This window comes from Phyllobates terribilis, unplaced genomic scaffold (genome assembly GCF_046119375.1).
Source record: "Phyllobates terribilis strain yellow unplaced genomic scaffold, ASM4611937v1 Scaffold_4__5_contigs__length_816908805, whole genome shotgun sequence".
In the NCBI taxonomy this organism is placed as follows: Eukaryota; Metazoa; Chordata; class Amphibia; order Anura; family Dendrobatidae; genus Phyllobates; species Phyllobates terribilis.
In genome coordinates this window covers 312,487,426-312,508,530 of record NW_027362764.1, presented here as the reverse complement: position 1 = coordinate 312,508,530, position 21,105 = coordinate 312,487,426, and the positions used below count along the sequence as shown (strand labels likewise).

Here is a 21,105-nt window from a genome sequence, read left to right as displayed (position 1 = left end):
TTGTTTTCCCGTTAACCCAGAGAGGGCCTGTTTATTTTTGTGTAACGCTGTTGGAGTTTATGCCATACAATAAACCAGCAGGAAGTTAACCCGAACCATGTGTCCTGTGTCTGCCTCGGTGAGAGCCGAGCAAGTCGCTATACCACAGTGTTCAAAAGTTTATTCTATTATGGTCAGACATAGTACCGTATATTCCGGCGTATAAGACGACCTGGTGTATAAGACGACCCCCCTACTTTCCTGTTAAAATATAGAGTTTAGGATATATTCACAGTATAAGACTACCCCTTTTCCAACGCATACCAAACACCGGTAAAAATTAAAAAAAAACAGATTTGAATTTAACATGGTCCTTTTTTTAATTTAAATTCTTATGACATGCAGGTATATAGCAGGAAAACTGTCACTCATAAACATATTAAAATAGGGGGGACCCCACGTCATTTTTTGGGGGGGTCCCCCATTCTAATAGCTAGTAAAGGCTAGGTATTCAGCTGGGGGCTGATATTAGTAGCCTGGGAAGCTCCGTGGGTATTACCCCCTTCCCAGACTTCAAACATCTGCCCCAGCCGTCTGCTTAACCTCCGCTAGAGACTATAATGATGGTGGATCCCACGCCAATTTTCTTTTTAAAAAATCCTTTATTTTAACACTAAATGACAATTGAGGGGTTAATAAAGATGCAGTCCCTAAATTATTATTAATTTTGTAATTAATTTTTCCCAAAAATGTTGACGTGGGCTTCGCCATATTTTTGTGTCCAGCCAGGTACAGCAGGCAGGAACAGGCTGCCCCCAACCACCAGCTGCCTATTTGTACCTGGCCGGACACAACAATATAGGGAAGCCCTTTTTTTTAAAATTATTTCATGAAATAATTAAAAAAAAAAAGACGTGGGGCTTCGCCCTATTTTTGTGTCCAGCCAGGTACAACTAGGCAGCTGGGGGCTGGAATCTGCAGCGCAGGGAGGCCCAAGCTTTCTGGCCCCCCCCCCCGCTGCAAATTGCAGTCCGCAGCCACCCCGGAAAATGGCGCGTTCATAGAAGCGCCATCTTCTGGCGCTGTACCCAACTCATCCAGGGCCCTGGTGCGGTGGCTCACTGGGTAATAAAGTGGTTAAGGCCAGCTTGGCATTATCAGCTGGCCCTAAGCCCGAAATTCATGGGGTCACGCCAATATTAGACATGACCGCCATGAATTTCTAGTAAAGTAATTAAAAAAAACACAAACACCCAGAATAAAGTCCTTTAATTGAAATAAAGACACAATTTTTTAATGTTCTAAATTAAACCATACTTACCATCACGCCCATTCCAGCTGAAGCCAACGATCTCCTGCAATAAAAGTAAAATAATAAAGCAACCTCATCCTTACCTCTCCATGGTTCCCAGGACCGGTCCAGCACTGCTACATTCACATGACAGGCTGGACCGCAGCAGAACGCTGCCGTTCAGCTTGCCATGCGGCAGACACTGAGAAGCGCAGGCATGCTTGTGCTCCTCAGTGTCTGACTGTGACGGCATCCAGATGAGCCGAGATCATGTCCAATGAACTCGGCTCACCTCATGCACGTCACTGACAGCGTGGGAAAATTCTCCTGCTCCCCGCATGCGCAGTAGAAGTTTCCCACGCTGTCAGTGACGGACGTCCAGGAGGTGAGCTGAGTTCATTGTCGGCTCATCTGGATGCCGTCACAGCCAGACACTGCAGAGCGCAAGCATGCCTGCGCTTCTCAGTGTCTGCGGGATGACAGGCTGGATGGCAGCGTTCTGCTGCGGTCCAGCCTGTCATGTGAATGTAGCAGAGCTGGATCGGTCCTGGGAACCATGGAGAGGTAAGGATGAGGTTGCTTTATTATTTTACTTTTATTGCAGGAGATCGTTGGCTTCAGCTGGAATGGGCGTGATGGTAAGTATGGTTTAATTTAGAACAATAAAGAATTGTGTGTTTATTTCAATTAAAGGACTTTATTCTGGGTGTTTGTGTTTTTTTTAACTTTTACTATGGGGTTAGTAATGGGGGTGTCTTATAGACGCCTCTCCATTACTAACCTGGGCTTGATGTCAGCTGGCATTATAAGCTGACATCAACCCCAGCCCTATTACGCCCTGCCACCGCACCAGGGCAGCGTGGAAGAGCGAGGCTAAGTGCCAGAATTGGCGCATCCTATGGATGCGCCATTTCTGGGGCGGCTGACGGCTGGTGTTTCTAGCCTGGGAGGGGGCCAATATTCATGGCTCCCTTCCTGGGCTATTAATATCAGCCCCCAGCTGTCTGCCTAGCCTTTGCTAGCTATTAAATTAGGGGGGACCCCACGTCATTTTTTTGGGGGGGTCCCCCATTTTAATAGCTAGTAAAGGCTAGGTATTCAGCTGGGGGCTGATATTAGTAGCCTGGGAAGCTCCGTGGGTATTACCCCCTTCCCAGGCTTCAAACATCTGCCCCAGCTGTCTGCTTAACCTCCGCTAGAGACTAAAATTACGGGGAACCCCACGCCAATTTTTTTTTAAATAAATCCGTTATTTTAACACTAGATGACAAGTACAGTAACCAGCACTGTCACTGTACTTCTTATATATGTGACTGACATGTTTCTATCTATCTAATCTATGTGTGATGCTCTATCTTTCTGTTATAAATTGTCGGGTACAGATGCTGAATTGCCGGCCGGCTTTTTTAAAGAGACGGTGCATGAAAACACTAATATTTGTTTTAATAAATCCTTTACACTAAATGACAAGTACAGTAAGCAATACTGTCACTGTACTTCATATATATGTGACTGACATGTTTCTATCTATCTAATCTATGTGTGATGCTCTATTCTTTCTATTCTAAATTGTCGGGTGCCGGCTTATGCCGCTGCTGAATTGCCGGCTTTTCATATATTGTCACAGAAGCGATGCGAACTTCCCTGCTCCGGACACAGCGCAGCACTTCTGTGACAAGTGAAAGCTGTCGGCACAGAAGCCCTGCGCTGTGTCCGGAGCTGGGAATACGCAGTGATGTGTCAGTTTCAGCACAGAAGCGCTGACTGTCTGGACCTACCGCCGCTGTATTTTAACTCCCTCCACCTTATATTAACTCCGACATGGCAGGGATACGGCCACGGCAGCTTATTAACACCCCCAGAGTATCCCCGCATGTCAATTTCTGAAAGTTCAAAAGCATTACCGGCGTATAAGACGACCCCAGACTAGACAGAAGATTTTTCAGTCTTCAAAAGTCGTCTTATACGCCGGAATATACGGTATATACATAGAGTTATTATGTCTGAGCTCCATTACGAGGTGTCTCGATAAGCTAGGATTCATAATGCCATTATTGATATTATTAGCCATGTTTAGTAATTCTGCATCTAACAGATTGTATTCTTCTCCCTACATATTGAAGATTGCAGTCACTCTCAAAAAGATATATGACAAAGTATGTGCTGCAAATAAAAATCTGGAAAGTCTCTTTGGTAACCATTGATTGAAAATCATGTTTAATGATAGAGCAGCATTAACACTTCGAATTCCCGCAGCGGTAACAACCTTTAAGATCTGGAAAGAGTTTAGATTTTATTACTGCATTTTTTTTAATTGTTTTGATTCCCAATGTCCATGTCTATGTTTCGGGCATTTTCTGCCAGAAGACACTCTATACCTTACAGTGGTGGCCCCTGCCATGCCCCCTCACATCAGACAGGGAGACATTATCAGGGGGCTGGTGTGACAGAAACTGCTCCTCACTGCACTGCTTACCCCTCTGTCTGGAACATTACAGCAGTGTGTAGCTCCCCGCTGTTATCAGCCAGTCTCCTGATCATAGCTGTTTCTCTGCAGAGTACGGGGAGAGTGGCCACATTCCCTCTTCTAAGGCTGGCTGTTCCTTACAGGAGGAGCAGCACTTGGTGTATGATGCAATGAGTCAGATGAGAGGAGGGAGCACTGAGGAGCAGATCCTGTCACACAGAATTACAAGAGTTATAAAGATCATAAATAGGGATGAGCGAACATGCTCGGTGATACTTGGTATCTTGTTGCTCAGATGTGCTTGTTACTCGGCGAGCACAGGACGGTGCTCTATTTCAAACTAGAATCCCCACCCTCCATATTTGGCACCTGTTACACAGCCAATAAGCATGCGGGGATTGCCTGTGAGTCACTGTAATGACGTACCATCTTGGTAGTGGCATTACTGTGAGTGACTGGCAGTCTGACATCATCAAAGATTATAAAAGTAGAGGCATTGTCCAGCTCTGCACACTAACGCCATTGCACAACTCTGTGACAGTTCATATTGGAGAGAGAGTGCGTGTCTAGGCATGTGTGTGCAAAGTATAATTATTCAGAGTCCTGTACTGTGTGTTGACACTGGCGCTAAAGCAGAACCATCATACTAAAAGCCCTTGTTAGGGCTAATCCTGTGCTTTGCCATTTGTATCACATACATTCTGCATTTAGTGTAGGGAGGGAGAGTCACTGGAACATAGAGAGTGTCAGAATACAGTTTATAGAAAGGGATTAGGGTTGTGTACATGTTGGCAAATACAGTGACGTGAAAAAGTGTTTGCCCCCTACCTGATTTCTTATTCTCTGCACAGCCAGACGTAGTGCAGCCAGAGGTGAAGAGGAGGGCTGAATTTGTGAAGGGGGATGGAGAGGTCCTATGCTGTTTAAAACCAGGTCCTCCTGTCTCACTGGCCCCATAGCGGCTGTGTGGGCTGCCGCTATGGATGGTACGCCCCTGCCTAGGAGGTTTGTTTACCCTGTCAATACCCATAAATTTCAATACTGAGGTTTGTCCAAAATGTTCCAGGATAACATGTCTGGATATAGTGGTATCTTTCTTCTTCCTGATATTTCGAAGGTGCTCACCCACCCTTCTCCTAAACTCTCTCTTCGTCTTGCCCACAAACCACATAAAAAAATCTATTCTATAGATGTCAAGAGCAGGAGTGTTAAATCATAAATACCAAAAGACGTTTCTGCAGACACAGAACTGTTCCATCAAAAGACAGTGCCTGGTTAGAAAATGGATAAACAGCGTAAAAAATTGGTCTGGTTGTCCAAAAATGTTGTAATAAGTTTGTTATACTATTCTACTGTAACTATTTTACTAAAATCCCGCTTTGGAGAAACCCATCACTGATTAATAAGCAGCATGTGATGGAGTGTCGTTTGACACATTGAAGCTAGGCAGCTTCTGCTATGCTAACCATTCACGAGATTCAGGTTACAACAGTTACTGATTGACAGTTTCCCTCTCTTTTCCAGTGCACAATGAGGGCTCTTTCAAACATCATTGTTTCCAGTACCTGTGGTGACCATTTTCACATGTACTGGAGACACTTACACACATATATCCATTCAAATGAATAGGTCTGCGCACATGTCAGTGTGTTTTCATGGACCGTGTGTACGTGGGCAAAATACGCTGACATGTCCATTTTTTACCTGAAGCATGGGCCGCAAAACGTCCCCCACACGTGGACACTAATGACACATGGATGACATCCGTGTCATCAGTGTGACAGATACTGGCACCTGGGAATCTGGGGTACAGTTTGCTCTGTTCCCAAGCGCTGGGAGCTGAAGGCATTTGTCATTGTCCCCAGCTGGCGCTGTGATCAGAGCAAGCAAGGGACAATGTTGAGAGTTATATTCTCCCCTCGCTGTGTCCAGCAAGTATAAAAATAAGAATAAAATAAAAAAACATTATACTCACCTTTACACACAATTCCCTGAAGCCATTGTCCTCCGTAAAAAAATAAATAAATAAAAGACAACCATAATACTCACCTGTCCGACATACTGTCCCACGCTGTAATCCATCTGTCTGACAATTCTTCATCATCGTGATTGGTGGCTTGGGGCGACTGCACTCACTGGGGAGCAGAAGATAATGCCTCGCTCCAGAGAGAGGGCTCCTGAACTGAGCTGAGCTCAATGAGCGGTGTCCTGTTATTCAGTGAGCTCAGCACAGTTTAGGGGCCCGCCCGCAGCAAGGCATTCTCCTCTACTCCTCAGTGTGTGTGGTCGCCTCAAGCCACTGCAGACACTGATGCAGAATTGTGGTCAGATGGATTACAGAGTGGGACAGTAAGTCGGACAGGTGAGTATTATGGTTGTTTTTTTTTTATTTATTTTTTTTACAGGGGACAATGGCTTCAGAAAATTAGGTGTAAAGGTGAGTATAATGTTTTTTATTTTTACATTTGCTGGACACAGCGTGGGCAGAATACAACTATCAACATTGTCCCCTGCTGGCGCCGATTGCAGCGCTGGCAGGGGAGAATGAGGACAGATGCCTTCAGCACTCGGCGCTTGGGAACAGGGCAAACTGTACAGCTGATTCCCAGGCGCCAGTACGTGTGATCCTGATGCGACACATGGGCGGGCACACGGTTGCCACACGTATACGACACAGGTACACACGGATATCTCGAGTACTGTTTTTTCCAGTACCGGAAATATCAGGACGTGTGAAAGAGCCATGAGAGTAAGGCAACTATGCAAGTAAAACAGCTGCAAAATCATGTGACTGTTTAACAAGCAAATATAGTGGCTGCTTGCTTTTGGCCTTACCATAATTCTATGATCAAGAGGCCAATTTAAATCTTGGGCAACTCACATCCGCAAATTGTAAGTGACTGGCTCCATATAAACGTCCTCAATGCAATCACGAAGAAGATGAGTGAGCTATACCTGCAGAGAAAGATGCCAGAATCTCTCTCTGAATGGAGACTGCATGGGTCAGTTATGAAAGCGTGTTAGAGCTGCAGAGAACAATGTGGAAGCTGCAGGTTGTTCAGTGTGAACAGTGCACGGAGATTAACACTATTGTTTGGCGCTGAAAGTTGCTAGAGCTCAGGCTGAAGGTGATACTGAGACATTGAACAACCGTATCTCTTATTTAAATAAAGTTTGCTCCAGGAGAATGGATTGTATATATCACCTTATTGTGTCTGGGTGGAAGAAAAGACCTCTGATGTTGACAGACTCGGCCAGAAGCTGAGAGGGAGAGGACTGTAATCTGTTCAGGGGAGCCTGCACTGACATATATGTGCCTGCTAAATAAACAGTTTATTTGCTGTCATGCCTTTGTGCCCAGAAGAGGCTGTTTTGGTTTGGAATCCCTTGGAGTTTTATGAAAGCAATAAAACTGCACGTTTGTACGAAACCGCATAGCCTTTGTGAATGCTACCTAATGCCTACCAGAGAGTGTGGATCCCTACAACATTCAGTAGCACCCATGTAACTAGTACAGACTAAAATTGGGTCCATGTACTGTCTAATCTCCAAATGGGAAATACATGGCCTGAACATAAATTTGTCTAGATATACCATAAGAGGGTGAAGGCTGTAAATCAGCTGCAGTGGTGTAACTAGAGTCTGATAGACCCCGATGCAAAATTTGTACCTGTGCCCATCTGCATATTGGTCAGATGGATGGCCTTCTTGTAGCCTTCTAGATCCTATGAAGACATACATGTTCACACCACCCATGTGCTAATGTCACCCATATGGCCCCCCTATTTAAAAATGTCCCCCATCCTGGTCCCTTCCAGTAATAATGCCCCCCGTCCTTGCCCCTCCCATTAATATGCCCCCCATCCAGGGCCCCTTCCAGGTATAATGTTCCCTGTCCTAGCCCCTTCCAGTCTCCATCCTGGACCCTTCCATGAATAATCCCCCCATCCTGTGTCCTGGACCCCTTCAAAGTATAATTTGCCCCATCCTGGGCGCCTTCCTGAGATAATGTCCGCCATCCTGGGCCACTTTCTGATAAAATGTCCCCCATCATTGGCCCCTTTCTGTTATAATGTCCCCCATCCTAGGCACCTTCCATGTTTAAATATCCTCCATCCTGGGCCAGTTCCAGGTATAATGTCCCCCATTCTGGCCCTCTCCCAGGTTTAATGTCCCCCATCCTGGCCCCTTTATTTAACAGTGTTTTCCATCCTGGTATAATGGCCTCCATCATGTGCTCTATTCTAGTATAATGTCCTTCAATGTTCTTACACCGCCCTTCATCGGAAAGCTGAAATCAGATGTCGCCCTCTGATTGGCTGGCAGTGTGTACTGCAGTGCAGGGGTCTCTGCATCACAATATATTTCAGCTTAATTTTTGTCCAAGAAGGCACATCCAGGTGAAATAGCCGCTGTCATTGACAGGACCCCCTCCCACACAGGCCTGCCCGCACCCTCTGAGACCGTGTTATGCCCCTGATCAGCAGCAGGTTAACGGGGTTACATGAATCTCACGAATATATTGTAATCATCATTCACAGTGATTACATTAACCTGCTACAGATACAATTCTAAAAAACATTTCCATACATAAGCAATACATCAATAAAATCAGCACATCTGTCACTCATTTATGCTACATTCAGAGAAGGCAAAATAAGCAGACTGACAGGTCCCTGTTAACATAAGAGAACTTGTTATCTATGTCTAGCTGAAGAAGCACACACACGCCTGTCATACGCTGTGCCCAGCAGAAGCAGCAGCAAGGAAACTGGTAGTAATATGGAAAAGTGGCTCAGGAGAATCAGAGATAAGCATAGTATTTTATATATTGATTTTTAGACCACACTGGACCCAATTTTTAAAACGAAAATGAGGTGGACAATTCCTTTCTTACTTGTAGAATATTGGAGAAACATACAATACTGTGAAAAAAAAAACTCAAGAAAGAACAGGAAAACTCCATACAGTTATTGCTCCAGTTGGATGTAAACCTACCATGTCACTTGTGATGTTTAAAATCGTACTTTAAAAAGAAATACTGAGTCCAAATGTTTTTTAATCAAGCAACAGGTTACTAAATATGTATTGTAGTAGGTTATATTAATATTTAATACTTGTGGATTAAAAAGGCTTTCTGGTTTCAGTAAATCCGTCCACAGCTGCAGAAAGTTCTTTTTTTTAAAATAGTGCTCTATGCATTGCACCCTGTATCTGTTAATGTCTGCAGTGCTGATGTCACGCTGACAGCATTGCGATCAACTGAGCACAAGAGCTCTGCTTTAGGAGCCACTGAGCTCAAGGATTGGCTGCAAAGCTGTTGACATGACATCAGCGCTGCATGGAAAAGCAGATGACCGAGGCAGTGGCAAAGACTCAGCGATGGACCCAGGAAAGGTGAGTAAAGGACAGCTGAGGGACAGGGGTTTTCTGAAACAATTCGAGACACAATACAAAACACAAAATTGAATACTTACCTATGTTGTAAAAAACCAATATATGGTGCAATTCCAGTTCCTGCTCCCAACATTATTATTGGGACAGAAATATCCATTGGCAATTGAAATGACGTAGATGGCTGGATATATATTGATATCTAAATGAGAAAATAAATCTGTTGAAGACACTGTATAAAGATATAATAAATGAAAATATACTGTATAAAAGTAAATTTTAATAAACATTCTAATAAACATTAACACCTTCACGACACCACTAATTTCTGATTTTCCATTTTAGATTTTTCCTCCTCTTCTTTCAAGGGCCATAACTTTTTATTTTTCTGTCCATATAGACATATAAGGGATTATTTTTTGAGGCACAAGTTGAAATCTGAACGGATGTTCATTTTACCACATAATATACTGAAAAATAAATTCTAACTGCGGTGAAATTGGGAGAAAAAAAAACAGAATTCAGACACTGTTGTTCGGAAATTGTTTTTACAGCGCACATTGCGTGTTATAAATTACAGAGCATAAAGATTCTCCAGGTCAGTGCGATTATGGCGATACCAAACCTATATTTTACTAGTTAAAAAAAATTTGAAGATTTGTAAAAAAAAAAGACGATTGTGTCGCCATTTTTCAAAACCCGTAATGATTTCATTTTTCTGCTGATGGAGCAATGTGAAAGCTTATTTTTTTGCAAAGGAAGTCAACATTTTTATTGATACTGTTTTAGGATCGATCAAGTTAGAGAAAAGCCAGCACTCCTTCCTTCTTGAGAAAACTCTGTTTATTGTTACTTTATTCCATACATGCTAAAACCACTGAACACCAATCCTCAAACATCTGACGTGTTTCAGAAAAAACACAATTCAAAATAAACATAATAATAATGAGGTCTCATTCACATGACAATATATTTGCATCAGTGTTTGTATGCCAAAGCCAAGAGTGGAATTTACAGAGAAAAGCTATAATTGAAAGATTAACACCCATTCTCTGTTTTGGAGACTCTCCTGGTTTTGGCATAGAAATACTACTGAAATACTGATGCAAAAATACTGAGAATGAGAGCAATCAGCCTAAAAATGGTTATTACAAGTGTGTGAGGAGGTGGTCATAGGCTTTCCTGCTAAGCAATAATATCCTATTGGATTTTTGTATTGCAGATAAGACAATATTTTGTTCTAATTCATGTCAGGATTTAACTTACAATTATAAGTACCATATTTTTCAGACTATAAGATGCACAAGACCATAAGATGCACCTAGGTTTTAGAGGAAGAAAGTAGAAAAAAAAATTAGAGCAAAAAATGTGATCATGATGCTCTGTTATGGGGGAGGGGGTCTGATGTTGACACTGTTATAGGTGTAATATTCCTCAATTCTGTATCTATATCTGCCATCCTGGCATATATATGCCCCCATCCTAGTATATATAGACCCCCCTTCTTGTTATACGTGGCCGCCATTCCCATCCTGGTATATATGGTCCCCCATACTGGTATGCATGGCCCCATCATCCCCATCCCGGTATGCATGGCACCCTCATCCCCACCCTGGTATGCATGGTACCCCCATTCCCATCCTGGTATGCATGGCCACCTCATACTGGTAGGCGTGGCACCCCTATCCTGGTATGCGTGGCACCCCCATCCTGATATGAATGGCACCCCCATCCTGGTATGCATGGCAACTCCATCACTGTGCACACAAAAATAATAAAAGGATTCTACTCACCTTCCTTCCCTCTGCTCCAGTGTTGCGTCCTGTCCTGCTGCCAGCAGCTGATCTTAGCGTGTGAGCTGCACATGACGTCAATGCCATGCGCCATCACACGCTGAGATTAGCTGCCGGAATAGCCACTGCTCCCCATGCCCGGACTATGGACGTGGGGAGCAGTGACTATAGCACGCACAGTGTCAGTCGGTGCCGTGGCTTCCTGCAGTGGCTCGGTGGTCACGTGTGCCCGCTACTAAATAGAATGAATATTCTTAAATAGTAATTACGGATATACATTTTTATTCTGAATTCTGTACATTGCATAAGATTGCATCAGCCTCGTGCTAGACATTCAGGCTATTTTTAGCTTGGTTTAAGTCAGTACCATAAGTAGAACAGCTGGTATGACCAGCCTATATAACCCATACATGAAGGGGGGCTCGTGGCTCTTTCCATTCTACATTACACAGCTCAGTCCTAGGATCTACACTGGCTGAGGAAACAGCTGCTGATGTAGGCCCAAGCGGACACATGGTGTCATCCTGGCACACGTGCTGGACACAGACCGACGCAACCTACCATTCAGGATCCCAGGAAAAGATGGGTGAATCTCAACTATTAAGCTAATTATGGACAAATGGACAATCACTTTGTAACTATTTAACCTATTTTATGTAACTATTGCAATTGTTCTTTTTAACGGACAATCCAAGAATAAACCGCTACATATTTTTTTATAAGAATATCATGATATATTCTTTGATCGATCTGATAAGAAGTCCTCTATAGAAAAATATACGTAAATAAGTATTTTTTTACATTGGCGAGCATTCAGTCCTGATTTTTCGTGTTTTCAAGTGAATTTCCTTCTTGAACAAGGGGGGGGGGGGGCTTAGCAGCTGTTGTTCAAGTGTCAGGAAATCCACTAACTTTATCACAAGAATCAGAAAGAACCTACAGATTGAGGACTGATATATTCTCCAGATGGATTGACAGGCACCAGAATCAGACGAACTGAGAAGAAGACGTTCTGATCAAAGCCCAGAAGCTAAGAAATCTGAAGGTAAGCAAAATATGGATATAATTTCTTCTTTTGATAAACAAAGCAAGCTTAAATTCAAAGTTACTGATGAAACTGACTTAGATGTTTTGTGGCTTAGCTTATATAGAGAATGTGAATTGGAGAATTTACAGTTAGATTCTAAGTTGGTATCTTTTCATAGAGACAAAGAAAAATTGAGAAATATTCTACAGGTGGTTGATGTATTTCATAGTCTTGTGTCAGAAAAGTCTAAGCAGGCCAATTGTGTAGAAATCGTGTCAAATGTTGATACTGATTCTGACTGTAATGTGGAAATTGAGCAAGATTTGAGACACGTGTCTGTAACTGAAGGTGACCTTGAGTCTGACGAAGAGACGGACATACAAAAATACTGACATGGGAGGAGACATAACTGAGATACGAGAAACTGACATATTAGGTGATGTGGGCGGAGACATGATAATGAACCTGGGTGACGTAGGAGGAACGGACGATCTGAACGGATGATCTGAATCACATCATCAAATTTAGATGGAAACTGCTATGTAAGTGCTGAGTGTAGAGCACAGGACAAATGTGAGCTAAAATTTTATGTAAAATGTTCCCAATAAAAGCTTCAACTTAACCCACACAAAACAAGTCCCCCCTAAGGTCCGTTATCTGTCCTTGGAAATTATAGGGGGCTTAAACACTACTGGTAACAAAAAGGTTCTGGAAAAGGTCTATCGCTCCCCCCCAAAGGAAAACCGGCAAAATTTGTGTTCCTAAATACAAATGCTCCCCTCCTTTCTGAACCCCACAGTGTGCCTAAACCACATTTAGTGTAAACATGTTTGGCATCTCTGTTGCAATGAGAGCCCGCTTAATTTACTGCGTCCATGGGCACCACAATGTACGGGACACTATAATGTACTGGGCACTACAATGACGGCTTAGCAATTTTTACTCTGCAACATCCATTGCAGTTTGTCTCTTGAAAACATCCATGAAGTCAAAATCGTCAAGACATCTGTAGATAAATTCCCAGAGAGGTATAATTTTCAACATGGGGTCACTTCAGGGGGGATTCTGCTCTTCTGGCACTCAGGGGGTTTATATATGGAGAATGCAAACTATTATACGAAAATTTGTTCTCCAAGAGTCAAAAAGCACAACTTCCCTTCCGAGTCTCGCCATGTGGCCAAGCAGTACAATACAGTCACACAGGGGGTATTGTTCAGTATAAATTGCGTGAGAAATTTTGGTGCCATTGTTACCAATTTCCCCATGAAAATATTTAAAATCTGGGGCCAAAATAAAATGTTTGGGGTAAACATGTAAACTCTCCACATAGTCCTCCATTCAGAATAATGGCCCCACATAGTCCTCTATATGGTGTCGCAGGCCAAATATAATCACCCTGAGGGTCAGATTTGGCCCACGGGCCAGAGTTTGACACATGTGATATAGAGTATTGGTACACTCAGGAGAAATTGCACAGCAAACTAAGGTCCATTTTTTGCCTATTAAAATTTGGGCTAGAAGAACATTTTAGTGGTAAAATTGCAATTATTATTTCTTCACTGCCCAATGGTATAAAATTCTGTGACACACTTGTGATGTCAATATGATCACAGCACCCATAGAGTGGTGTAGTTTGTAAAATGTGGTCACTTATGGGGGAGTTCTGCTATTCTGGCACCTCAGGGGCCCTTCCACTAGGTCATGGCACTCGCAAAACATAACAGAAAATCTGCACTATAATCATTAGGGGACTCGTGGCAGCTCTGGTTATGATGGATTTTAAATTGTAGTTTTTTCTCCTTTGGTCCAGCAAGGATTAATGTTAGTCTCTTGCCAAGGATCAAGCAAGGGGCCCGGCCGGCTGAGGAGTATTGCTCGGAGTTCCAGAGGTAGGTGACACTCAGTGGAATGATCCAGCCCTTAGGAGTCGGGGGGGGGGGAAGGGAGGGTGTTAACACCAAGTTTCTTAAGGGCAAGATTTTTTGACACAGGGGGACACCTTAGTTTTCGGTCCTACAAGGAGAATACCATCTGGTTCCAAATGTATGTGTGATAATAAATGTTCAGGTCTGGACTTGTGTGTGAACGAATACATGTATGCGTGCAGTAAAAACATCAGGTGGAGGTATGCATCTGGGTTCTAGGGGGATTGGTCCATATATGGTTACAGCTGTCCTCAGCCCTACGAACTTCCAGCCTACTTCGGAGCCTACATCATTACCATCACCGTTGGTCTGCGTTGGCCGTGACCTTGAGGACCAAGGGTGTACAGAGGTGAATACTGGTGTTTCAAGGTCTCCGTGCAGTATGTCATTTCCGGACAAGTCCGGTCTTGAGGCCCCTCGTGGAATAGGGGGTACTGTCACAAATCATTAGGGGATTCGTGGTAGTTCTGGTTATGCTGGAATTTACAGTGGGGGAAATAAGTATTTGATCCCTTACTGTTTTTGTAAGTTTGCTCATTGACAAAGACATGAACAGTCTATAATTTTAAGTGTAGGTTAATGTTAACATTGAGAGATAGAATATCCCCAAAAAATCAAGAAAATCACATTGTATAAATCAGATAAATTTATTTGCATATTGCAGTGAGAAATAAGTATTTGATCCCTCTGGCAAATATCACTTAATACTTTGTGGCAAAACCCTTGTTGGCAAGCACAGCAGTCAGACGTTTTTTGTAGCTGATTATGAGGGTTGCGCACATGTCAGGAGGAATTTTGGTCCACTCCTCTTTGCACATCAACTTGAAATCATTAAGATTTTTAAGCTGTCGCTTGGCAACTCGGAGCTTCAACTCCCTCCATAAGTTTTATATGGGATTAAAGTCTGGAGACTGGCTAGGCCACTCCATGACCTTAATGTGCTTCTTTTTGAGCCACTCCTTTGTTGCCTTGGCTGTATGTTTTGGGTCATTGTCTAGCTGGAAGACCCAGCCACAACCCATCTTCAATGTTCTTACTGAGGGAAGGAGGTTGTTGGCCAAAATCTCGCAATACATGACCCAATCCATCTTCCCTTCAGTACGGTGCAGTCCTCATGTCACTTTGTGGAAAAGCACCCCCAAAGTATAATGTTTCCACCTCTATGCTTCACGGTTGAGACGATGTTCTTAGGATTGTACTCATCCTTCTTCTTCTTCCAAACACGGCGAGTTGAGTTGATGCCAAAGAGCTTAATTTTTGTCTCATCTGACCACAGCACCTTCTTTCAATAACTCACAGAGTTATCCAGGTGTTTATTGGCAAACTTCAGACGGGCTTGCACATGTGCCTTCTTGAGCAGGGGGATCTTGTGGGCACTGCAGGATTTTAAACCTTTAAGGCGTAATATGTTACCAATAGTTTTCATGGCGACTGTGGTCCCAGCTGCCTTGAGATCATTAAAAAGCTCCCCCCGGGTAGTTTTAGGCTGATCTCTCACCTTCCTCATGATCAAGGATACCCCACGAGGTGAGTTTTTGCATGGTGCCCCAGATCAATGTCATTTTGTATTTCTTCCATTTTCTTACTAATGCACCAACAGTTGTCTCCTTCTCACCCAGCGTCTTACTTATGGTTTTGTAGCCCATTCCAGCTTTGTTCAGGTCTATGATCTTGTCCCTGACAACCATAGAAATCTCTTTGGTCTTGCCCATGTTGTAGAGTTTTAGAGTCTGACTGATTGAGTCTGTGGACAGGAGTCTTTTATACAGGTGACTATGTAAGACAGCTATCGTTAATGCAGGTAACGGGTTGATTAGGAGCGTCTAACTGGTTTGTAGGAGCCAGAACTCATAATGGTTTATAGGGGATCAAATACTTATTTCTCACTGCAAAATGCAAAAAAAAAAAATTATCCAATTTATACAATGTGATTTTCTTCATTTTTTGGGGGATATTCTATCTCTCAATGTTAAAATTAACCTACCCTTAAAATTATACTCTGTTCATGTCTTTGTCAGTGGGAAAACTTAAAAAAAAACTGCAAGGGGTCAAATACTTATTTCCCCCATTGTAAATTGTAGTTTTTTTCCTTTAGTCCAGCAAGGGTTAAACGTTAGTCTCTTGCTGTCAGCTTTTTGAGGCCGGTCAGCTGATGTTGGTTGGTACGACTCCCACCTTCCTTTAAATAGACACATGACTCCTCAGCTGACCATTGGTTATAGTTAATTTCTATGCAGACCAGCTAGAGGTGTGGAGCCACTGTAGGAGTTCCGTATCCTGGTGCCGTTATTGGAGTTTTTGCTGCAGATTTGGAGCTTTGCTGCTTTTTATAAGTCAAGTTGTTGTTTTCTTGCTGCCAGTCGTTTGTTTATCTTCTTACCCTGTGTTACTTTACCAGTTGTGATAAGGCTAGCGTCCTTGTTGGCCAGTTCACTAGCTAGGGTAAGTTGAGGTGACAGTCAGGGATTAGGCGGCGGGGGAAGTACCCACATAGGGTATAAGGGGAGCTTAGGGACAGACACAGGTTGGTGTCAAGAGGTGCCCCATCCCTTGTTCCCTACCGGTAGGGCCTTTCTCCCCCCTATACCTGTACCCAAATATTGTGCTGTCCGCCGGACACCATGGTGCCCGGTTCGAGATACTGAGCTTTCCACTGTGCCTGAAAGTAGTTCCAGATTACATGTAGAGCAGGGATGTCAAACTCAAATACACAGAGGGCCAAAATGAAAACCTTGTAGATTGTGAGCCGTCACGAGCAGAGTTCTCTCTCCTCCTGTACCAGTCGCTGACTCGTTTTGTTAAGATTATTTTATGTGTTTTTGCTATGTATACCCCCTTTTTCACATGTAAAGCGCCATGGAATAAATGGAGCTATAATAATAAATAATAATAATAACCTTAGACAAAGTCGCAGGCCAACTTTGATATTTATTTAAAAAAGTGTACAATTGAGGAAGTTTTTCCTTATCATCTAATACGGAAACAAACTTAAAGGGGTAAAAAAAAGTACATTTTAATTAATCAATCTTAAGAGACAGACCACATGACCAGAGCAATGGGTATTTTCTTGTGGGCAGGGGCGCACAAAGAAATAATGGCGTCCTATAGAATAAGTTCTAATTGGACCCCGCCCCCCTCCACCAAAAAAAGAAAAACAACGTAATATTCGATGGGGTCACAGAAGAGCATATCTTACAACTTTGCAGCCCTTCAAAGTAATTTGACTCCTATTGAAGCCTTAGTTTGCCTTTTCATTGCCCCAATAAAGTATGATGCCAACAAAAGTATTCATCATACACAGGATGATACCCCCAGAGTGAATTCCTGCACAGTACACTCCAGGCTCAAGGCATGATGACCCCACTATACCCCCCTCATCTCCACTGGCAAAGTATGGTGACCCTAACACAGTATGATGCCCTATCTGAAATCTCCATACAGCTCTCCACATAGTCCTCCATTCAGAATAATGGCCCCACATAGTCCTCTATATGGTGTCGCAGGCCAAATATAATCACCCTGAGGGTCAGATTTGGCCCACGGGCCAGAGTTTGACACATGTGATGTAGAGTATTGGTACACTCAGGAGAAATTGCACAGCAAACTAAGGTCCATTTTTTGCCTATTAAAATTTGGGCTAGAAGAACATTTTAGTGGTAAAATTGCAATTATTATTTCTTCACTTCCCAATGGTATAAAATTCTGTGAAGCACATGTGGTGTCAACGTGCTCACTGCACCCCTAGATGAATAAACTGATGTAGTTTGTAAAGTGGGGTCATTTATAGGGGTTCAGTTTTTCTGGCATGTCAGGGGCACTGCCAATGTGACATAGCATCTTCAAACCATTCGCTCCTTCCTTTCTGAGATTTGAACTGTGCCTCAAAACTAGTTTTCGACCATATATGGGGTATTGGGGTGATGGAGAAATTGCGTAAAAAACTGTACCAAAAGTTTTACCCCTTTTGGAAATTAAAAACTTGAGGCCAAAGCAACGTTTTAGTGGAAAAAAATTAAAAAATTTTAATTACTCAGCTGTGACTCAACTGAGGGTTAAAATGCTCACTTCACCTCTAGATTAATTCAGCAAAAGGAGTTTCCAAAATGGGGCTTCTTGTGGTGGGTTTCTGCTGTTTTGGCATGTTACTGCTTCTTCAAATGTGACAAAGAGCGTTCCTTCCCTTCCACGCACTGCCGTGTGCCCAAACATTAGTTTCCCCCTACATATAGGGCATTATTGCACTGAAGAGAAATTGCAAAACCAATTGTGTGGTCCAATTAATATCAGCTTATCTTGTAAAAATAAAAAATTTGGGGCTAAAGCAACATTTTTGTGGGAAAAAAATCTAAGTTTTCATTTTCACAGTTCGTTATGAAATCCTAGGAAGCACCTGGGGGTTCAATGTGCTTATTACACCTCTAGATAAATTCTTTGAGGGGTGTAGTTTCCAAAATAACGTCAGTTGGTAGGGGGTTTACACTGTTTAGGCATATCAAGGGCTCTGCAAATGCAACATGTAAATGCTCTCACTATCTATTCCAGCCAATTTTGCGCTACAAAAGACAAATGGTGCTCCTTCTCTTCTGAGCACTGCTATGCTTCAAACAGTAGTTTTCCACCATATATGAGGTATTGGCATATTCAGGGGAAATGGCACAACAAATGTTAGGGTCCATTTTCTCCTGTTACCCTTGTGAAAATTAAAAATTTGGGGCTAAAACAACATTTCTATGGGAAAAATTAAAATTGTAATTTTTTCCTTCCACATTGATTTAATTCCTGTGAAGCGCCTAAAAAGTTAATAAACTTGAATGTGGTTTTGAGCACTTTAATGGGTGCAGGTTAGGGTATTTTCTGTCACATAGGCTCCTCAAAGTTACTTCAAAATGTGATGTAGTCCCTAAAAAATTGGTTTTGTAAATTTTGTTTGAAAAATTGCTGATAAAATGTTAACCCTTTTAACTTCCTAACAAAAATTAAAAATGTGTTCCAAAAATGATGTTGATGTAGAGTAGACATGTGGTAAAAGTTATTTATTAACTATATTTTGTGATATAACTTTCTGGTTTAAGGGCATAAAAATTCACTGTTTGAAAAATCGCAAAACTTTCACGTTTTTTGTCAAATTTTCAATATATTCATAAAAAAACACATCATATAGATCAAAATTTACCATTAATATGAAGTACAATGTGTGATGAAAAAACTGTCTCAGAACCACTGGGATACGTTGAAACGTTCCAGAGTTCTAACCTGATAAAGTGACACTGGTCAGAATTCAAAAATTTGGCCTGGTAAGGAAGGTGAAAACAGGTTTGGGGGTGAAGGGGTTAAGGTACCTTGTAGCATTTCATGGCATTCTTTAGTGGGGTTTTTTCATGCCTTTGCATTAATATTTTTTTCTGCTGAGGTTTTTGTTTCCTTTTAGTATGTCATGTTTTAAATGACACTGCTTTTTTTTGGAAATGTCCTGTTACTTACAGTGGGTACGGAAAGTATTCAGACCCCTTTAAATTTTTCACTCTGTTTCATTGCAGCCATTTGGTAAATTCTAAAAAGTTCATTTCTTTCTCGTTAAAGTACACTCTGCACCCCATCTTGACTGAAAAAAAACAGAATGTAGAAATTTTTGCAAATTTATTAAAAAAGAAAAACTGAAATATCACATGGTCATATGTATTCAGACCCTTTGCTCAGTATTGAGTAGAAGCACCCTTTTGAGCTAGTACAGCCAAGAGTCTTCTTGGGAATGATGCAACAAGTTTTTCACACATGGATTTGGGGATCCTCTGCAATTCTTCCTTGCAGATCCTCTCCAGTTCCATCAGGTTGGATGGTGAATGTTGGTGGATAGCCATTTTCAGGTCTCTCCAGAGATGTTCAATTGGGTTTAGGTTAGGGCTCTGGCTGGCCTAGTCAAGAATGGTCAAAGAGTTGTTCTGAAGCCACTCCTTTGTTATTTTAGCTGTGTGCTTAGGGTCATTGTATTGTTGGAAGGTGAACCTTTGGCCAATGCACTTTTTGGAAGTGCATTGAGGTGAAGGGTACATTGCTGGAAAAGGAAGAAAAAAAAAAAAAAAAACTCTTTAAATCTCTTAGTTTGCGAGTGTGAACGAGCTGCGTGTGTCCGGAGCGTAAGTGCGAACGAAAGTAAGTGTGTGACTTGTTTTTCAGTGAAGAGGTATTTGGGAATCCTGCAGAAAATACCTGTGTGAATTGCGGTGAGTGCTGCATTGTGACCTGCTGAGTGCTTTTCTACCTGTTTAGATTTATTGGGCTTTTTAAAACCTATTTTCTCACTACAGTTTTAGTTTCTTAGTTTACTACCTGTGTATTTAAGGGTTAACTACATTGCAATAAAATCCTGAGGTGTAGATTTACTCACAAGGGTTTAATTAAGGGGAAGGGGTCATAATTAAGGGTTTATAAGGGGCAGCTGGTTGGACATCAAGTCCTTTGGAAGTGCATTGAGGTGAAGGGTACATTGCTGGAAAAGGAAGAGAAAAAAAAAAAAAAAAAAACTCTTTAAATCTCTTAGTTTGCGAGTGTGAACGAGCTGCGTGTGTCCGGAGCGTAAGTGCGAACGAAAGTAAGTGTGTGACTTGTTTTTCAGTGACTTTGGATTCAGGGAGTTTGGAAGGGAGGACTTAGGACTGAATTGCTGACTGTGTTTCATTCTTTCTTTACTTTACTTTTTTACTTAATTAATCCACCTGACCTACTTATCTGATTCCCCCGTCCATACACCTATATATAAATAATTGTGTTTTGTACTTGTATATATATATACTGACTGTATCCCCATATTTAGAATGACGTCCATGTTGGCCGGAGCCGTGCAGTGTACATCTTGCGCAATGTATGCATTCCGTGAGCAACCGCTCGAGGATCCATACTGCTGCGAGAGATGTGAGCATATCGTGCACTTGGAAGCCCAAATTCTGGATCTATGTGCTCAGATAGCGGTACTGAGGAGCATCGACAACATGGAACGGAGTTTGCTGCTCACCGAGCAGACACTCAATGGGTCAATACTGGGGGTGGAGCATAGAGGGGAAGTGCAGGCTGAACAGGCAGGGAGCTGGATAACAGTTAGGAGGGATAGAGGGAAGAAGTATAGGAAGGCTGGTTCAGAACCGGCATTATTGGAGCACGACAGATCCTCTGACCGCCGGGGGAGTGTATGCTCCAGTAATGAGAGGGAGGGGGGAAGTGTAGGGCAGGCAAGA

At 42.4% G+C, this 21,105-nt stretch overlaps 1 protein-coding gene across 4 annotated transcripts in view; it reads right to left on the bottom strand.

Annotated features, from left to right (window-relative positions):
- Positions 1-21,105, bottom strand: part of MTRR (5-methyltetrahydrofolate-homocysteine methyltransferase reductase) — a 432,636-nt gene that overhangs the window by 132,915 nt on the left and 278,616 nt on the right. For all 4 annotated transcript variants that reach the window (XM_073678384.1, XM_073678385.1, XM_073678386.1 and 1 more), the window contains one exon: positions 9,215-9,333. In XM_073678384.1, coding sequence (XP_073534485.1) covers positions 9,215-9,333 — 119 coding nt within the window. The remainder of the gene's footprint in view (positions 1-9,214; positions 9,334-21,105) is intronic.